At 40.2% G+C, this 20197-nt stretch overlaps 2 protein-coding genes across 3 annotated transcripts in view; both read right to left on the reverse strand.

Moving 5' to 3' along the window:
* Positions 1 to 4245, reverse strand: part of gtf2ird1 (GTF2I repeat domain containing 1) — a 40185-nt gene extending 35940 nt beyond the window's left edge. For both annotated transcript variants that reach the window (XM_005725418.1, XM_013908857.1), the window contains exon 1: positions 3934 to 4245. The gene's annotated coding sequence lies outside the window, so the exon portion shown is untranslated. The remainder of the gene's footprint in view (positions 1 to 3933) is intronic.
* Positions 4246 to 6482: 2237 nt separating this feature from the next.
* Positions 6483 to 20197, reverse strand: part of clip2 (CAP-GLY domain containing linker protein 2) — a 31076-nt gene continuing 17361 nt past the window's right edge. The window contains exons 8-15 of the mRNA XM_013908858.1: positions 18104 to 18679; positions 17970 to 18027; positions 16757 to 16840; positions 14871 to 15027; positions 11745 to 11904; positions 9101 to 9289; positions 8698 to 8757; positions 6483 to 8603 (exon numbers count right to left, since the gene is read on the reverse strand). Coding sequence (XP_013764312.1) covers positions 8592 to 8603; positions 8698 to 8757; positions 9101 to 9289; positions 11745 to 11904; positions 14871 to 15027; positions 16757 to 16840; positions 17970 to 18027; positions 18104 to 18679 — 1296 coding nt within the window. The 3' untranslated portion in view covers positions 6483 to 8591. The remainder of the gene's footprint in view (positions 8604 to 8697; positions 8758 to 9100; positions 9290 to 11744; positions 11905 to 14870; positions 15028 to 16756; positions 16841 to 17969; positions 18028 to 18103; positions 18680 to 20197) is intronic.

Raw genomic sequence — 20197 nt, forward strand, 5'->3', positions numbered from 1 at the left:
TACGTCCAATGGATGATGATCTGATTAGTCGACTAATCGCAAAAATAATCGGTGACTAGTCGACTATCAAAATAATCGTTTGTGGCAGCCCTATCCTGGACAGAACAATTTTGAGCCATTGATAAAGGTCCTGCCTGCTAGGGCTGCTCAATTATAGCAAAACTCTTAATGACATTCATTTTTGTCCAGTACTGACAATATGGTTATTTAATACAAATGTTCACATAAACTGGAAAAATGGTGGATTTACTCAATTTAAAAAAGGAAGACAGATAAAACTCTTTTTATTAAGTGAGTTTTCAGTAACTCTGATTGCAGCTCAAATGAATAAACTAAATGAATGAATGTGACCTGAATTAAAGCAGCCACAGCCTGGCAACGAGCAAATGGGAACTACATGAAAGAGCAAAAATGAAGGAAAAGAACATGCTGCATGGGAAAAAGCACAAATTAAAGAAAAACTTTATTTTTATCATCGGTGTAAACCACAATTGACTTTTAAATGAAAATTCAATTCCATTAATTCGCCTATAACATAATCAGTAACCCGATATGACACAAAAGACATACGACTTTCTCTCTATCTGGTTATGATCTAGTCAACTTGCAGTGTTTCGAATGTGTGTTAAGATTCTCTGCAAACTGCCTGAGCATCATCATCAGCAAGTGGTAAATGAATATAATGAATTCAGCTTAATGCAAAACCAAAACTCAGTCTGAGTGCTCAGATGTTAATTGACACAAGACATTTTTATGATCACATGAAACAAAAAAACTCAGCGTAGCTATTATACCTCAAGTCTTAATGTTTTACTTTCTACAAACAGGGCGAAACGTAGCCACATCAAGTCAAAACCCCTTATTTTCTGTAATATACAGTGCTGTTGTTGTACTATAATGGATGCTTATATTAAACATAACCTAAGTTCAAACAATGAAGTCAGCATATGTACAAGTAATCCCTGTGAGCCTAAAACTCAGCCTTCCTACTGCTTTAAAACTGACGTTTCTTCCTACTGTTGGCTCTGTATGATGTCATTAAGAGTTAAGCTGTATATTTTACAGTCATCACCGGCACACAGCTCTTGACGTCAGCACAGAAGCCCCTCCTACTGCTGTTCAAACCTTCTTTTTGTGAGAAGCAGCCAATCGGGAGGGTTGGCTTTCGGGGTGATACTTCTGTAAAGCTTGTCGTGTCAAACTAACCACTAAAGGACTTTTATACATACATTTATACAGCGCTTTTACGTTTCCACACACCCCGATGGATTAATTAGGGTCAGTATCCAGGATTATACTGTCAACCTTTCTCTCAGAAGATGACCTACTCTACCTCCTGAGTGTAAAAAGAATAAATACATGGTGCTGGAAATGAGCAGAATAGGTCCCCTTTAAGATATTTAGCCACTGTTTTTGAAGGCACTAAAACTTTAGATTTTAATTCCCTAAATAAATACTAAACCTCTATCTTGCATCAGAGGTAGGCAAGGTTAATGTTAGTGTGATTCATAAGGTTCAATGTTTCTTGCTGACTAAGGTGAATTAAAGATAGACCTATTTTAGTACGAGGTGCTCCTATAGAACTTACGTGGTGTAGGGACAGCACCTGGTCTACTGCAATTCTTACAAATGTAGACATCTTTTCATGTATTTGTGGCTCAAAGGTGTGTTTCAAAAAAGATCAAATTACATAAAGAAACTATAAATAAAAAGGCCTGCAGGTAAACACCAATTATATTTAAATATATATATATATATATAACTAACTATTAATCCTAAATGGTGTAGCATAATAATACCACTCAAGGTCACCATCACAGAGAGAAGGGTTTCCAGCACACCTGCTTAGCCGCACAGGTGTCTCCAATTATTGTGGCTGATTAGGCCTGTGCTCAGGTTGAAGGTTTAAGCTAATGGCAAAGCTTCGTGAACCAAAATAACTGGGTGTGTCCTGCGATGTTAAATTTCCACTGTGTTATAGCCAACATCAGGTAATGGAGGTGCTTTTAAAACAATCCTTTCCTGTTCACAGATTTGTGAAGTATAGATGTGGGAAAAGCATCGAAAGCTAGTTTGTGATGCACTACTCAAGGTTGAAACTGATTGTAAACGAAGTTTAATTTCTGTATTTCATCCTTTCATAGCTTTGAAATGTTTTCAAATGGGGGTCAATTTCACCTTGGATCTAACCAGAAAAAGCAATGTGAACTGAGTTTTTATTGTGCCGTTTATGATGCCGCTGTGCTCAAAAAGCCAGTGTTTCAGGCTGGCATAAGTAGCATATTTGTGTGAGGAAACTGAGCCGAAAACAGACTGAAATCGTTCCAACTGGTGGTGTGCAACTTAAGAGTCTGTAAATGTTTTAGTTTCACTGGCCCAAAGAAGTGCGAGCCAACTCGGGAGTGTAACAAAGATGTCAATCAAGCGCAGTCCTCAGAAGGTGTCTGATTGGGAAAGGGAAGCGAAAACGACGCTTAATCTAAAGTTCATCCTGCTAGAAGAATTATATGCAAGTCATTGAGGGTAGAGTGCTTTGTTGTTTTTGTCCCTTTTCATGGAAAGGCACAGCACCTTGCTGTAAGTCTGGGTGTGGTTTGATAGATGTTATCTAACATTTCCTTCCAGCAGCAGACAATCCTTTTGTTTGCTGTGTCAGAAACTGTAAGTCACCACTGGTGTGATTTTTTTTTTTTCTTTTTTTCCTAAGTTCTCCAAAGTTAAAAGTTGAAAATCGAGTCGGCTGTAACACCTTAAACTTAAACATCTCCTAAAGAGGTTTGATTTTTACTCGGATAAAACCTTTTTATTGGAGTAAGAAAGGGTATATGTGACATAAGGAAACTGAAAGAACCAGGGAAACTTTTTTTTTTTTCTCTAAACCTTTATTTGACCAGAAGCTTCACTTTCTGGTCAGTTTAACAGAACTTCAACTATGTTAAAACTGTATTTTACTAAAGAAAAATTAAAGTAGATTTCGACTACAGTAATTTCAACTGAGTTGGCACGATGCTGTCTTCATACTGCACATCTGTTTAAATGCTCTTTAAAAAGTTCACGTCACAGCTGAGGTAAATGGGAAAGGTAAGCAGTGAAATCGCATATCAGACATGGATGGGATGTCTACTTTTTCCCCCTCAGCTAATTTCTCCAAACACCAACAGCTGATAGTTTCACTCCAGTCAGCTGTTTTCAAAAACAAACTTTAACGTGTGTCTACAAGAAAGCAGCTGAGGTTAAAACGACAAGAAAATACCACACTAATGTCCAAATTAAACGCTCGCTGTTTGGATACATGCAACCACTGATTTAGAGTACCGAGCGCTGTTTTAAAACTGGGTGTAATTATAGGACGGCTAGTCAATTCTGTTAAAGTTAACTGCGGCGCAGTGCCTGTGTGTCGAGGCTGGTATGAAAGTCGACAACGCTGTTAGTTATTCAAATCCTTTGGCTGAAAGTTGAAATGTGTAGCTTCCTTTCTTACACTTGCTAATGCGGCTAGCTGGCTTTGTTGTATTAGCTGGGTAACCTTCTGGTAAGTGATAGCGTTAAAAAGAAATATGGGGGATAATTTGCCAAGCAGACAGACGCTGCATCCCAGTCATAAACAGAGGCTAGCTTTCCGCTCGCAAGGTTAAAGGGAGGAGTCCCTGAAACCTGCTAACTATCGGTAACCTTTCTCCGCTACTTACCATATGTCTAACTAATAATCGCTGGCTAATTAGCTAACGGTAGCATTAGAGCGTTGAGCTAGCAGTGCGGCGCTAGCCCCCTTTATGCTAGCTAGCGCTAGCACTTTCCTTTCATCTCCTCCCCCAGTCCCGAAATTAGGTTATAATCTGTAATTTCTAAATGCACAATCACAAAAGCCGCAAGCTTTGCGAGGGCGCAGAACGTAACTCCTCAATAATGTCAAAACGGACATCGAAATCTCACCTTAATTAGCGATTAAATAGCCTTGTTGCTGCTGTCAATCCCGGAATAGGTTTATTCCCCCGTTTTAATCCATCAGAAACGCTCACAATTCCCATCCACAATGTAGCTGTGCCATCTGCTAAAACATCGTAATCCGGATCATCACAACGACGACTTCGAGCTCACGTCCCGTTGTCTGCTATTTGTGTATTTTTTTTCTTAGTTTTATGTCTGTTTTTTCCCCTTAACAGAGCAGGGTGTCCCTTTCCCCTTTCTTTGTTCTGTAATCCAGTAAAATTGAAACTCATTCGCCTCCTGCTAATCCCAGCCCAACTCAACAACAGCATCTATTGGCTGCAATTTACATACAGGATTAACGAAGCAACCTCTGGAAAAACCCTCAGAGAGCAAAATGTACACGGAAAGGAGAATGTCCTTAAAAAATAATAATAGTGAAACGCGCATATATTTTATTTAGACTGTGGCTATTTAAATCACCGTCTGCCACTTGACAGCAACTTCACACATTACTTTGTGCTTTAAGAAATCCTTCATAGACTGCGTGTAGGTGCTTTGATGCGATAGCTGCGCAGTATCCAAAGTATTTTTAGGATTAGGATCTGTCCAAAGTGGATCTACGGCAGCTACATGGATCTTGTGGCCATGGAAGTTATGCCATAGCTGCAGTGATTGCCCAAAATAGCTCATGTCTGTTTGATATAGGGTAAAGTTCAGATCCTAGAGAAGAGGTGCTTTTCTTTTTTACATTTCCATGCAGGTGTGGAAATATATGAATATTTAAAAATAAGAAAAAGTTTCTAGATTCTGACAAAATGTTTTAACCAGAATTAAAATGTAGTGCCCAAACCTCAATATGTAAAGTTTTTCTGCTTCTCTAGCTCCACTGTGATCTGCATATGTAATATATTGTAGAAGTTGAACTGAATTTATAAACTATAATCCCAGTCTTGGCCATCTGTTATGTAAATGGGTGTGAATGTTTAATTAGTCTTAAAAAAGTCAGTTTTACTATGACCTTTTAACAGCTGTCGTAAGGTCGTTGGCTTCACTTTAGCTTTAGAATTGATTTTTAAAATTTGAGCTCGTATTTTTGTTTTGCTCCACGGTCCGAGACATCAATATCGCTCTGATTTGCCAGTAAGCTACGACCCAGCTTGACCCCTCGGGTCAGCAGGATCAGGTTATTTCATGAGTCACAACAAATGGTAATGAAACCCGTTTTAGGTTTTATGCCTTGCAAAGTCTTGTTAGGTGCACTGGACCATTAGAAGTTTAAAAGTAGAAACATGCCTGTTTAGCCATTAGCTGTTAGTCTATAGTTGCTGGTTTTAAACGTAATTGTTCCCAATTTCTGCTTGTTTTCATTTTTGTTTTAGTTTCATTGGACTACTGATGATCTTACTTCATTTTATTTCTACGGTGTTTATTAATGTTAAGTTATATATATTTTTTACACTTATTTGTTTTATGGGTAATATTATTTACATCCAGCTTTATCTGATTTTAGTAAAAAAAAAAAAAAGGATTGTGCTAGAATGTCTGTTATAGCTTATGCTTTGAAACATGCTATATAATAAATAGCTGCACTATATTTAATGTAAAGAAAAAAGGAACCAAGTAAATCCAAGTGTAACTTTTTACTTGGTTCCTTTTTTTTATAAAAACACACAAATTGATTGGTTACTTTATTATATTAAATATAAATAAAACTGTTCATATGGCTTTATTAATATTTAACGTAATAAATGGTGAAACATATAGGTTTACTTGGGTTGTTTTTTTTTTTTGATGCACTGGTTACTTTATTACATTAAATGGACATCAGCATGCAATCGTTTAACTTGTCCAACCGTCTTAATACCAAGTTTAGTTATGCGTGCCCCGTAAACTAACATTAGCTTGATATCCCATCTGTGAGGAAAAGGGAACGTTTCTTTTAAAAGTACTTGGACCATTAAATTTTAATCATAAGTTATTTACATTAAATCCATGGCAATCTCACTAGTTTCAGTTACTTTCCCCTCTTAACTGCTGTGTTCAACTCTGTTTCACCAAGAGCAAAAATGACATCTGTGCCTCATCTATGCTGTGCTTTTACAAATAAGTCACTTCTTACTTATTCAAAATGTCACCTGCATAACCAATCAGCCCTCTAGCAGAAACTGGGACATGTGGATAAGCCCTGACATTTGCCAAGGCCAACAAATAAAACTGATATATCTGGAGGCTAGAAATCTAGAGATTGTAAATTAGTGTGCAGCGTCTGGATGTCTCATCTCCACCGTGTGGCAACTTTTCCCTCATGAAGGATTTATTGCCATCTTTTCTCGCTGATATCACTGCGTTTTATTTAATGACAAATATTTAGCCATGCACATTATGGTTGTTGGCTGAATCTCCTAAACCGCCGAGCCCCTAAATCCGACACCACCGCTTTAAACCAGCTCTGCAGAAATATTCCGATCTGCTGCGCTTGGTCTCAAAAACAAACATGCTGAAAGTCGTATAAGCATGAAAGGGTGTGAAATAAAACACCAGCAGCCCTTGCCTGCATTGTTAATATTTAATGACTCAATCTCCAAAACCATCGCAGCAATACTCCAAAGGGTATGAACCCTCCAGCTGTAAAGGCCATGTACAATATCCAGTGGAAAATTCAGGTTTTATTTGAGCTGACCAGTACCTGCCCTGCATGTGTTCTCAGGGGACACTACTCAAGCCTTTCTGCACACCCCCACCCCACCTCTGTGTAGTGTCTCCTGTGAAGCAATAGCAACCTGTGACCAACTACAAACAGGATCCCCCCCTTAGTTCAGTTTGACAAATGGATAAAAACAATATTTGGAAGACTTAAGAGTATAAATGTTAGAGGCAAATGAAATCCGGATGATTTCGATCCAGGGAAGGATGAACGTAACTTCCCACATTCCCACACTGCTGTTTGGGTTTTAGCTCCTGGGAAAGCCCTTCAGAAGACTTCAGAAAGGGTCAGTAAAGAAATCCAGGGCCATTACAATAGGCTCACACTGTATTTTGTACCATATATAGTAAATTAACACAAAGCCACCGATCAGAGAAAGAGATGTATTGATGCGCGGTCAGACAGTTTTAGACAATGAAAAAGTCTGAAATGGTTCACTGTATTTGTACTACAAATGTCCTGCAACGTCTCCCAGGTTCAGTCTGCACAATGAGTCCACTGATGTGTAAATGGCTGAAAAGCTTAACAAACACCTTATAGGGAGGATTGGTAGTAACATCATCACCATCAGTCCTGTAACAGATGACGCTCTTCATGTGTGTTGGCGAGGGAGGGCGGGGTCTTCCAAGACGGGAAGAGGTTGATTTTGTATTTTATCCTTGGATCAGAAATGACCGTTAAAAGAGCTCCAGTCAACATTTAAACGACCACACTGAACCTAACTTTGTGCTCATCGTGCTTCTACCAGTAGACGTACATTAAGGCGCTTTGGGACCAAATGGTTCTGAGGAGCTGCCTGAGAACTTCATAACTTCAAGGGCGTTTTTCCTGTTTGCTGCAAACAAATGTTGACCAGGCGGTGGCTGTAGAAGAATAGAAATGATCCCACTGTTCAGTAAAGCACGTCCTTCACTGTCCTTATATTCTGTTTACATTGGGCTTATTACACTTTTCCTTATGTATATACTGTTATCATGGTGACTGCTCACATTAAACATGGCCAAGCTTTCAAACGCTCAGGTCAACATCCAGCACTGTGCTGGATCAGTACATACTCGGTCTGCAGACAGGACAGCATTGCTTTGTACTATTCTTCCACCTTCTCTGTCATCTTCTCCTATATTGCAACAAACTGTTGCTTTTGTATTTGTTCAGTGCTCATGTTCCTTTTAAAAACACAAAGTTGAAAAGTGACTGTAAAAACTGGTTATTTTCACAAAGTTGGTAGCAGAGATGCTATTACTATAGTGTAATGTTGTAGTTACTATGGCGAGTGCTCTGAGATGACTTGTTTTGATCTGGTGCAGTGTAACTAAAATTGAGTTCAAATAATTCTGGATTAAGGGTAATGTTTGCTACCAATCCTCATCAGATATCAAGCAGGTTGAGACACGAGTCAAACTTCCTTTAAAATAAAAACAAAATCAGGCCATCAGCTCACGTACAGCAGACAGGATTATTACAAAGCCAAGGAGCAAAATAAAAGTAATAAATAAAACAAAGCGACTGAGACCCAGTTTTTCTTCTCGTCGTCCATCAGTCTTTTTGCTTTCTTCGTCAAAATTCAGCGCAGTCAATCAGACTTCAGCGAATGACAAAACTTCAAATTTTCTAACTAATGTAAAGCATCAAAAGTTGCCACACTGCCAGTTCTCAGCAGTTGTTGAGCTGATAATCTCTTCACGTCCATATCTCTTTTTTTCTTATTTTTTCCTGTTTAAAGTACTTTTAAGTGGTCTTCATGATTGGCTAATAGGTGCTTTCTGTAACAACACATATATTCACTTGAGACAGAGATTCGCTGTTTTGGTATTAACTGTAAACTGAAATGTTTCAGGCGTCCACCGCAGCATCGGGAGACACGTCGGACCAAACTTTGACGTTTCAGGTGTACTTCAGCACGTCCCAGTTCACTCGGGGTCACGTCAGCGTCCCACTCTCATCGCTTCTGCTCATATCAGTGTTGTTCCTAGGAAAGGAAACGTAAAGCGTGTCTTCCTTAAAATGTATTATTTTTATTATTAAATCAATGACTGAAAAAAGCAAAAGGAAAGAATACCAACATCTTGAGCGCTGTGTGACTCCTGGTGGTGAATTCCATTAGCCGAATTAGCACCGTGGACCTGGAAAACAGTCAGAAATGATCATTTTAGTCCTGTTCTTGGCCTGATTGGACATTAGAAGACCTGTTCAGGTGACCTGGGTTTTAACATCTTAAAACAGTCTTAATAGCTACCATTTGTAGGAGACTGATGGGATTTGGTACCAGAAACGTTCTGGCTGCGTGCATGCAGTCTAGGTGGGGATTGAAAGCGTGATTGCATTTGCTGCCTGCAGAGGCCTTTCTGTGGAGTGTTTGCACGTACTCCCTATGTCTGCCTGGGTTTATTCCCCAAACACAAACTAGCTGTAGTATGGATATGTGGTTGCATGTTTCTCCATCTTGTTTTTTAAAAAAAATTTTACCGGGCTTTTTTCTGGATTCTTCCGCATGGCCTGGACCAGCTGGTCGACTTGTTGGTTGTGCTCTAAGGCGTTCCTCAGGGCTTCCTCAGTGCTGAGCAGCCGTTGGCGCAGACGGGTCACCTCCGAGTCCAGAGCCGAGGGGTCTAGCATCGAGTACCGCCGGTGGTCAGGGGAGGATCGTTCCCGACCCTGAAAGAACCACACAAGCTAACTGGTAAGTAAGTTAAATCATCCAAACTGTATTAGGTTTATGGGTTTTGTATATATTTCTTTTGTTTTTAACGCACTTCAAGTACTTTGTAGTGAAACAAGTGCAAAGAGCAGGCTTCTATTACCCATTTTTACAGGATTTACATCATGTAGTTTACATGAAACTTTATACATGTGTTTAAATCGTTATAATCTGTTACTCTAATGTAGATAAAGTCATAATAAAATGAATCGATAATACTCAAACCAATCTATTCTTTAAATAGCTCTATTATTATCACTTTAACCTTCAGAGCAATCTATTGACTTTGAAGGAGAGGTCAGAGGTCAAATGTGACATATTTTAGACAGTACTCTGTGGACACGACATAAGTCAGATCCAGATCAAGCTGAAGTATGGATTAGGTCCTAAATCAATCCATTAGTGGGTGAGCAAATTATTTTCCAGGAAATTATTATAAAAATTGAGTTGGGCAAATTCAGAAATGAGGTTAAAATTGACTTTTTGTGGAGAAGGTACACATGTAAGCATGAGTGTTACCTTATTTAAGATTCCCAAATGCTTTAATGTATTTGATAAACAAAAGTGTACATTATGCCCGTCTTATAAAAAATGTTAAAAATTAAAAAGTTATGTTATGTATTTATAATTATAACTTTCCTTTAGAAGGAAAAGCCTCTGTAGCAGGTGCCATAAATGCTTAATACATATTTGTAACTGAATTTAACTGCAGGAAAAAACCCAAAGTGCACAAAGTTTAAAAACTGTTTTGCTTTTACAAAATAAAATAACAGCATGTTTGCTAGTTAGAATCGCTCACCTGAAAAAACAGCTCTAATACTTTCTGTTGCCCTTGAGTAGGCTGATCAATTTGTGAAAACAGTCCATTGTTATAAGTTCAGTTTTGAACATGAAATCTCAGGCAGGCAAGTGACTGTATTTCAGTGCAAATTACCAAACTATTTCTTTACCTGACAGAAAGTCTGGTGTCTTTATTTTAAATGAAAGATTAAACCTTCAGTGTTAAATGATCTTTCCAGGGAAAGTTGAGCATGCGCAACATCCAAATTTATAAAACAGACTGAAATCGAGGCAATTTCAGTATGAAAGCTGGTTACTTCCAGAAATAATGCTGTAAAGTCATTCATCTGAGATAATGAAATGGGAATAAAGTAAACATACTAACAAAGCAAACTTCTCCTCATCATCATCGTGAACCCAAAACCGTCTTTACAGCAGACCAACATGGACTGAAAAGCACCTGAGAATCTAGGGTATGTTCACACTAGGGCTGTGACCAAAATCTCATATCCCTTCCCAGATGCCTTAATGCCCACCTACACCCTGGGCCATCTGACCTCAGGAAATCACATGATAGGATGGAGCCAGGTTTCCCAATGAGCTCACCTGAAACCCTGGCTGATTGTGACCTACACCCGTTTTCACACCTTGGCTCATGTGATTAGGTAGAGGATCATTAGGAGGTCTATTGTCCCTCGTGGGGGGGAAACTCCCACAGGGCTTAAATCTGGGACTGTCCACCATTTGACACTAGAACTGAAGAAGCTTCTCGGATGAGAGGTGAAATGTCTTCAAGCAACTTAAAGAAGTCCAGACGCTTTTCTTTCTAAGCTCCTTAGACTACAATGACCTGGATGACTGAGAACCTTCACCGACATCCCGATTTTTCTCGTCCATGTCAGAATTTTCATAACGAAACCATGTCCACGCTACAGAGGTAGCCCCTCGTTTAGGACTAAGGATTTGTTTTGACTGGTCTTTCTGTTTGGAACTACCTGGTTCTGCCTGATCTTTACTGGCCATGCTGGTATTCTCTGTGCCTGCATCCACGTGGTGACTGTAAACGCCATTTATAGTTACTACTTGTATTCATTTGAGGTAATTTGTTTGTTGCATATTCTGAAATTTGAGGTTTGAGAATAATGTAGTTTGTCGTCATTTCAGTTTATTTTGAAAAACCTCAACAGGATCTTCAGCTTTATTGTGAAAGGTTTATGTGGAAAATAATCAAGCGGAGCCACACAATGGTTTTACCATCGTTGTTGCTGTCATATCGAACAGCCCTAGCTCACACTGTATACACTGATAAAATTCTTTATCAGAAAACTAGAAACCAGCGAGTTTATTGTCAGTAAATTATCATCCAGGTTATCTTAAGTAAGGCTTTTCAACCAATGTTTATATTTCATATGCTAAAAGAAATGTGTGCTTCATAGTTGGGACCACTGAACCTGTGAAAACAAATGTATAATCACACAAATCACAGGCCAGGCTTATCAAGGTGCTGATTCTCCCGTATTTCTAAACTTAGTTTTTAACATTAATTTAAATAACAAAAAAGAAAAGCCTCAAAATGTGGGACCGACATGTGGTTTAGTGTTGTCCAATCATGCCACGGTGCTTTGTTCTCACCAGTAAAAGAAGTTTTTCTCGCAGCGTCTTGATGTCATCCTGAAGTTTCTGCTCCTTGACCTTCCACTCAGCCTTGTGGACCTCTCGGCTCAGGTCTTTGTCCATATCCCGGGAATGACGATGTGATTCCAGGAGTAACACCCTCAGCTCATTCAGACTCCTGTGATTTAAAAAAACCACACACACACACACACACACACACACACACACACACACACACACACACACAGAGGGGAAAAGTTGCTTTGTGTCTGTGTTTCTGGTTTCCTGACCTGCAGAAATGCAATAAGAACTGGACTCCTCAGAGGTGGTAAAAGCACCACAGTTTCGCTGTCAAGGATTATATGAATCACTCGCTTTGCTCAGACCCTGCTCAAAGATCATCATTATCCAAAAGCAATCACAATATGTGAATATGTCAGGCAAACAGGCCGGTGGGAATAGCGTAGGCGGCACTGCTCCTGCTACTTCAAGTATACATCATCTTAAGTACACTGGCTGTTTGCCGACATACTTGCATCAGTAAACCACATTTACACCGGGGAACAGTTTTCTGTACCTTTGCACTGCATGCTAGCCAAAGGTTTTAGCAACTTTAACATGTTTCCTGCACTTGTGGAAATATTTCATCTCAACAAAACGGTGTTATTTTCATCTTTCTAAGAAGCGCTCCGGGTGTTTTCTCTGTAAGAACATCTTTTCCGTCTGGTCTAATCGATACATTAACAGATTATGTGCTGTGGTGTAACGTGAGTCTGTTGCTAAGAGGTATGGCAGGTTTATGAGGTGAGAGATGCATCATTATATCAAAAGTCTGTTCAAAGCCTGTTTTAAAATGAGTGGAAGCAGGGCTGTGGAATTAATCTAATTTTATTTTCAATTACAATTTTGGCCTCCAGTGATCATTAAAACAATTACAAAACTATTACCGCGCCACATTTCGCTTCACCGAGGCGCTCCCGTTTTATCTTTCACTGCAACCCCCTTTTTCCCCAAATTCTACCAAGCTGTGACAGACTTAGTTCAGTAGATTTTTTTTTTAAATAAGTTAAATTCTAATCAACATACAAAGACATCTACTTATAAAGGAAAACTTTTTAAAGGGTTTATTAAAATTTTGATTTAATTAAGTCTATCAATGATCTGAATATTGACCAAAATAATTAGAATTTTTCCCATTAATTAAAAAGTCAATTTCATGAAAAGTTGCTTGAATTTTTCATGATTAAAGGAAAGTCCTCCATGATTACTGACAGTACACCTCAGTCACCACAACTTACAGCTCGTGTGTGTGTGTGTGTGTCTTTGACTGGGCTGCTCTGAGTACTTCAGAAGCTGCTGATCTACTACTCTACTTTTCCTCGACTACCAACTGTAGGGTTTACAAAGAATCCGTGAAGTGAGCAGCAGTTCTCTGGGTGAAAATGCTTTGTTGATATCAGAGCTCAAAGGAAAATGGCCTGACCACCTGAAGGTGATAGGTGGGCAACGGTAACTCAAATAACCACTTGTCACAATCAAGTCAAACAGAAGAGCATCTCTGAACACATCATGCTTTAAACCTTGAAGCAGATGAGCTACAGCAGCAGAGGACCACACTGGGTCCCACTCCAGCCTACTTTTGCACAGGCTCACTAAAATTAGAAAAACGCTGCTTGGTCTGTTCTGAGTTTCGATTTCTGCTGTGACATTCAGATACATATCCATCCTGCATGCTACCATCAGGTTGCTGATGTTGGTATGACAGAGTGGACTCTTTGGGTCCCTACTGTTGCTGATCATGTCATTCCCTTCATGACTGTACCGATTACCCCTGTAATGCAGCGGGCACCATGCCCCAAACCTCAAATCATCTCAAACTGCTTTCTTAAACTTGACACTGATTTCACTGGGATGTGGTGGGATTGTATCATGAATGTGCAGCCAATAAATCTGCAGCAGCTTTGTGATGCTATCATGAACCGAAAGTCTCTGAGCAATGTTTCCAGCACCTTGTTGAATCTGTGCCATGAATAATTAAAGGACGTCTGAAGGCAAAAGATCCAACCTGGTGCTAGAAAGGTGTTCCTAAAGAAGTGGCAGTGCTGAAATACCAGCTTTATCATTGAGGACCCTAATGTATACCCAACTCTAATTAATTAGTGCGGTGGTTCACTAACATCATAATCATGAATAATGTAGGGACTGCATAATGTCAGAATAATGGAAAACAACTTTTTCAACAGCGCTGCAGAAAAACACATTTTCTGAATGGCTTAATGAACAAAGGAGTGACCCTGCGCCTCTGCAACGATGCACTGACTGCCTTTTACACTTGGGTGGTTAAATAATGACCATATTAAGCAGAGTGGGGTTTTTTTTGGACAGTGTGCACTAAAGGACTTGGATGTTTTGTAACTCTACCAGACTCTTCAGTATAGAGAAGTGGCCATCTGGCAGGTCTTTGTTGGAGATGAAACCTCAGCCAGCTGCTCTCAGTGACTTCAGGCACCGCTTTAAAGGAGGTGCAGAGCGGCCGTATGTGCTGGCACAAAGTCAGATATTTTCATAAAGCTTCTGACAGAAGCACGAGCAGTCATCCATCACTTTAGAGCTGCGTCGGTGTTTCTGCTTTATCACTGGGTCGAATGATGGTGTGAAATGTAAAAAAGGTCTGCGATTCATTACAGACATTTTTTGTTACTCTCAGGTGAAAAATAAAAATCTTTGCTTCCAAAATAACACACACACACTATACTATAATGCATTTTAACATGGTTCCAATATGGATTATGAAGCAGGTTATAGCTATTGCTAGTTTCCAACCCGTGTCTCTTGTTGGGTTTCTACATTTGCAAACCACAAACAAAAACTACAACATTAAATTACACAAAATGCCACAGAAACTTCTTTGTCTTCTCCAGAAAATGGAGAAAATGCATCATAAATCAAAACCTCTTAGTATCAGAGTAACTGCAAGAACAACCGGATGAAAAGCAAAAAGGAAGGAGGAGCAGTGCTTCGAGGTCATGCAATAAGTGCTGGTGGTGTCTGCATGTATAATACAATGGTGTCATCCTTCGCTGCTGTTATTGAGAAAGTGCTGAGGCAGAATGTCAAATCAATACAGTCTCCGTGTCAAATTACCTCTCCTTCTTCAGCAGCTCCTGGCTGATGCTCACTAGCTGCCCAGAGGCATCATGGGATTTCTTGGTCATGGACTCTAGCTCTGCCTCCATGCGCGTCTTCTCCTTGGCCAGGGCTTCGGCTCTCTTCTCCCCGCTGCGAACTTTGCCCTCCAGCGCTAAAAACAAATCGATAGTTTGCAACACTAGTTATTAATAACTTTAACACAGCTGTGCTAATCAGAAGTGTGATCATAAAGAACTTACTATTTTCAATTAATGCTATAAATGCATTTTAAATCGGATCAGGCGATCACATTTGGGAAGGATTCTGACAAATTTCTATATGCTCACTTTTAATTCTATGCCTGCAACGAGCTTCAAAAAAGAGGCACGTTTACCTCTCTATTTCATCAGCTCTTCTTTTAACGCTGCTCTTTTATAACTCTGAAGCTTTTTTCCCACTTTTGTTCAGTGCAACTTGTTCAGCTCGACAGTATTTTTTTATTTTATTTCAATATATAGTAGGTTTTCAGTAGTTGCCATTATGGTGATCAGGTGAATGAGGGACAAACAGCTTATTTCTGTGAGACATTTAATGACACTGGGAGGGAGTCAGAAATCCTGATATCCAGGCTCGTGTCATAAAAAACTCTGTGAATCACCATAAACCAGCTTTCTCCATCAGGTAAGTAGTTCCCCGGTCTTTTTTGTGAAATTCTACTGAAATGCTGAACTCTTGCGTTTCTGTGTGGGGGTGGCTCACAACTTCTTGGGTGTAGCCTTGGCAGCAAATGAGCTGCCCTCCCTGCTTTGCTCACAGCTGTTTGATTAAAAACAAGATGAAAATGCGTTTCATAGCTGAATGTTGAAGTTGCAAAAGCTACAGTCGAAAAACATGCGTTAATCATCTCAATATAGCGGCGATGGACAAAGATGTTTCAGTTTAGAAAGTGACGAATGTTGTTCTAAAAATGTTTATATGCCCACGCAGTTCATTTCAAATAATGCTGCACTTGAGATGTCTGCCATTTCTATTCATCTCTGAAACACCCCACGTTTTTCTCCGATGATGCCAAGCGAATAAGATAACGACGCAGGCATTATTATTAGTTCAATTCAATCCAGTTTTATTCACAAAGAGCCAAATCAAGAGGCTCAAGGTGCTTTGTATTGTAAGGTAAAGACACCGCAATAATAGTGTTTTAGATATTTCAGATCTCTCGCTGCTGATGTCATTTCCCCTTACCATTTTCAAAAATCAATTTCTATTTCATTCATAAACAAGTAAAGAAGGTCGTCTTAATATTTGATCTAAACTTTGTGCAGTTTTTGTTTGAAAATTCTTACAGATCAGGGTCATCGGTGATGACCCCAGAGTTTTAAAAAAAGAATAAAAAGAGACGAATACAACTATCCTTCGAGTTTTATATTTTTCTTTTCTCGTTTTAAATTATTTACATTCCTTCTTCAAAGTGTGTCAATTTGATTATCTGAAGTACATAAAGCGTGCGTTTGGGTGCTTTTGATGTGATGAAACTTATCAAAAGATTTCTGGGTGACGATCAAAGAGTGTAACGGTGAAGAACACGTTCCCCCGCGCGATGAACTCGGCGTGACTGTTGGAAAATAAAGCCTCCAGTCGCCGCACAAACATGCATATATATTTATTTATTTATTTATTTATTGAGAGAGAGCTGACAAGTTCTCCGTTTAAAACCTAAACTTGAAGGAAATGCTGCAGGCAAATATCAAGCTTCGCCTCTCTTTATCCTGAAATGAAACACCTGTACGTGAAAGACACAATGCCTCCGCAGAAACTCAATATTTCAAGATATCTTGTCACGAAAGCGCTGAAAGAACAAAGACGTCGGCGAGCTCGGAAAAGGGCGCTGCGCGCTTGTTTACCTCCGATTTGTGATTTGAGGGCTTCAACCTGGGAAGTGAGAGTAGAGACTTCTTTTTCCCTTTTCAGCAGCTTCTCCATTGTTTCTGCGGAAAAACAACATAACAGCCATGAGACACCTCGCTCACAGAACGCGCCGATGATCCAAATCAGTGCAGTGATTTGTGACTGGAGTGCCACAAAGTTTTCCACAGTTTTGTGTTACTTCCTTATCTGTCACTTGGCAGGATACAGTGAAATCCTATGAAGTTATTGGACAGACGCCCTTGTGTACCAGAAGAGCTGCGATTTTCTCGAGCTTTTTAGCCATTAGACGCTTAAGTGAGATTTATGTAACAAGACAGAGGCTTGTGAGGTCTTTATTTATAGGCTGTGACTCAGGAAATCTATTTTATTTCACAAAGACATACGCATAATGAGTACTGGTCAGTATTTAGTACCTCGGAATACATTATAACCTCATATATATATATATATATAGGATATTTTAACTTGACATATTTTTGACCAGTTTAGGGAACTGATTTGCTTCCTATTTTGTTATTATAAATACAAGGCCCTTTTGTAACCACTAGCCTTTTAGCTTAGCTTAGCACAAACAGTGGAAATAACTAGTCTGGCTCGCTTCAGCAGAGCAACAAAATCCACATCTCAGCTTTGCTTGTATGTGGAAATGACTGTCTGGTGTTTGTGTCTTCATGTGTTCCCAAAATAACGGGGAAAAAGTGAATCTGAATGACAAAAACTACCAGCGCCTGCTGAGTAGTTGATGCTTAACTCCCAGAAATGTGTCGGACTAGTCAAAAAACAAAGGTGTTTTTATGTTGACAAAAATTACAGGATTAAAAGGGAATTAGGGGTGAAAAGCAGATGGAAGTAGGCCGAAGTGGTCTCTATACAATATTATTTTTACAACACATTCTCAGGAGCAAGGAGGGCGGCATTATTCCTAAAATGTTGAGCTCTTTCTTTAAAGTTGTTACGTCCCTTTTTTCCTGCCAAGCTTTTAAATTTCTTCTCATCTCTCGAGTGCATACATGGGTAATATGACGAGAACAATGGGAAGTAACACTTTGGGAATCACTGGGACGTAAGAACAAGGAGCAAAAAGCACAAACGTGATTAAACTAAGAAAACAGATCAGCTGAAGTGTGTGTGATTGGTGTGCTTTTTTTCATGAATCTGTAGTCGGGATTAAGATAAACACAAACATACCTTCTATGTTCTGTTTTAGCTTCATCTTCTCATCTGAAATTTCATTATCTTCTATCACCTGAAAGAGGAGAAAGTGTCAGGTGCTGAGTTTGTATCTAAACACTGCAGGTGCCTCTTTCTCCTCAGCCACTCACATTAGCATCATTAGATGTGAAGCGCTCGGCCTGGATGGCCTGGAGCTGGTTGGCCGTCACCCTCAGCTTCTCCTCGAGTTTCTGGATCTCTTCTTGGCTCGCCTCCTGAGCTTTCTGCAGAGCCTGGTAGTCCGTCATCTGCTTCTCTGACAGCTCCAGCCTCTCCCTCAGCTCCTCCGCTCTTTTGTTCTGCTCCATCTGAAGCGTCTCCATATCTGCCAGCCTCTGCTCCGCTTTCTGTAGCTTATCCGTAGCTGCCTCCAGCGCGTGCTTTCCACTTTTGGCTTCCAATTCAGCCCTCCATGTCTGGTTGCCTTGAGCCAGCTGGTCTTTGGCCTCCTGCAGACGAGCGCAGAGGTCCTCTCGTTCCTTTGTCAGGATGGCAGCTTCAATTTTATGTTTGGCCTTGAGGTTCTCCACCTCTAGCTGGTGCTCCATCTTCAGGCTTTCCAGGGTTGCTCTCAGCTCCTGGGTGTCCTGCTCTTGACCTTCTGTAGCAGTATGACTACTGCTCAGTGTTGCCTTTAGTTCCTCCAAGGATCGCTGGTGGTCACTGACTAAAGTGTCAAATTTAGCCTGCAAGAGAAAGGGAGAAAGATTGCTTTTAGGTCATACTTGCTGCATTTGTGAAACGAATCGATTCAAATCATCTAGTAACCATTCAGGGGATAATGCAACCCAAAGATTTAACATGCATGCTTTTAAAAATTTGAATAGTTAACCCTAATCTCATTGTGTGTGAATGTGTCTGGTTGTGCAGACGGCTTGGTGCAGGATCTGCAGTGCTGCAGATGCTCACTGGTCTGTTGTGGTGAAGAGAGAGCTGAACGTGAAGGCAAACCTGTGGATTTATGAGTCACTAAATTGCCAAATGCATTCACTCCTCCATCCAAGTCATTGAATTCAGGTGTTCTAATCACTCCCATGGCCACAGGTGTATAAAATCAAACACATAAGCGTTCACAAACATTCGTGAAAGACTGGGTCGCTCTCAGGAGCTCAGTGAGCGTGCCACTGTGACAGGATGGCACCTGTGCAAGTCCAGTCGTGAAATTTCATCCCTACTAAATATTCCACAGTCAACTGTTAGTGGTATTATAATGAAGTGGAAGCGTTTAGGAACGACAAAAACTCAGCCACAAAGTGGTAGGCTAAATAAAATCTCAGAGTGGGTCAATAGATTCTGAGGTGAAGAGCACGCAGAGGTCATCAATTTTCTGCAGAGTCAATCACTACAGACCTCCAAACCTTCAGATTAGCTCAACAACAGTGTGTAGGGAGCGTCATCAAATGGGTTTCCATGGCTGATGCAGCTGTGTAAAGCATGCTACCACTGGACTAGAGCAGCAGAGATGCAGTCTCTGGAGTGATGAATCACGCTTCTACCTAGCAATCCAATGGATGAGTGTAGGTAGGTTTGGTGGTTGCCAGGAGAACAATGCTTGTCTGACTGCAGTGTAAGTTTGGTGGAGGAGGGATTATGGTGTGTGGTTGGTTTTCAGCAGTTGGACTCGGCCCCTTAGGTCCAGTAAAAAGAACTCTCAATGCTTCAGGATACCAGGACATATTGGATGATTTCATGCTCCCAACTTTGTGGGAACAGTTTGGGGATGGCCCCTTCCTGTTCCAACGTGACCGTGCACTTTGTGCAAACAAGGTCCTTAAAGACATGGATGAGCAAGTTTAGTGTGGAAGAACTTGACTGGCCTGCACAGAGTCCCGACCTCAACCTGAAAGAAAACCTTTGGGACGAACTAGAGCAAAGACTGTGAGCCAGGTCTTCTTATTCAACATCAGTGTCTGAGCTCACGAATTTGCTTCTGGAAGAATGGTCGGATCTTCCCATAAACACACTAAACCCTGTGGAAAACCTTCCCAGAAGCTTTTATAACTGTAAAGTGTGGGCTGGATTAAGAATGGGATGTCATATGTTCTTGAAGGCAGACGAGCGAATACTTTTGGCAATATAGTCCATGTTTCAGTTTGTGGTCATACTTTACCTACGACCACAAATGCAAGTGTCTTTTCACACCGCTTTAAATGCCTGTTTGAATTTCAAGACTTGGTTTCAGGGTTGAAGTTAGAGTTAGGTTA

This window comes from Pundamilia nyererei, unplaced genomic scaffold, assembly GCF_000239375.1.
Source record: "Pundamilia nyererei isolate P.nyererei 1_Seehausen unplaced genomic scaffold, PunNye1.0 scaffold00015, whole genome shotgun sequence".
Taxonomy (NCBI): Eukaryota; Metazoa; Chordata; class Actinopteri; order Cichliformes; family Cichlidae; genus Pundamilia; species Pundamilia nyererei.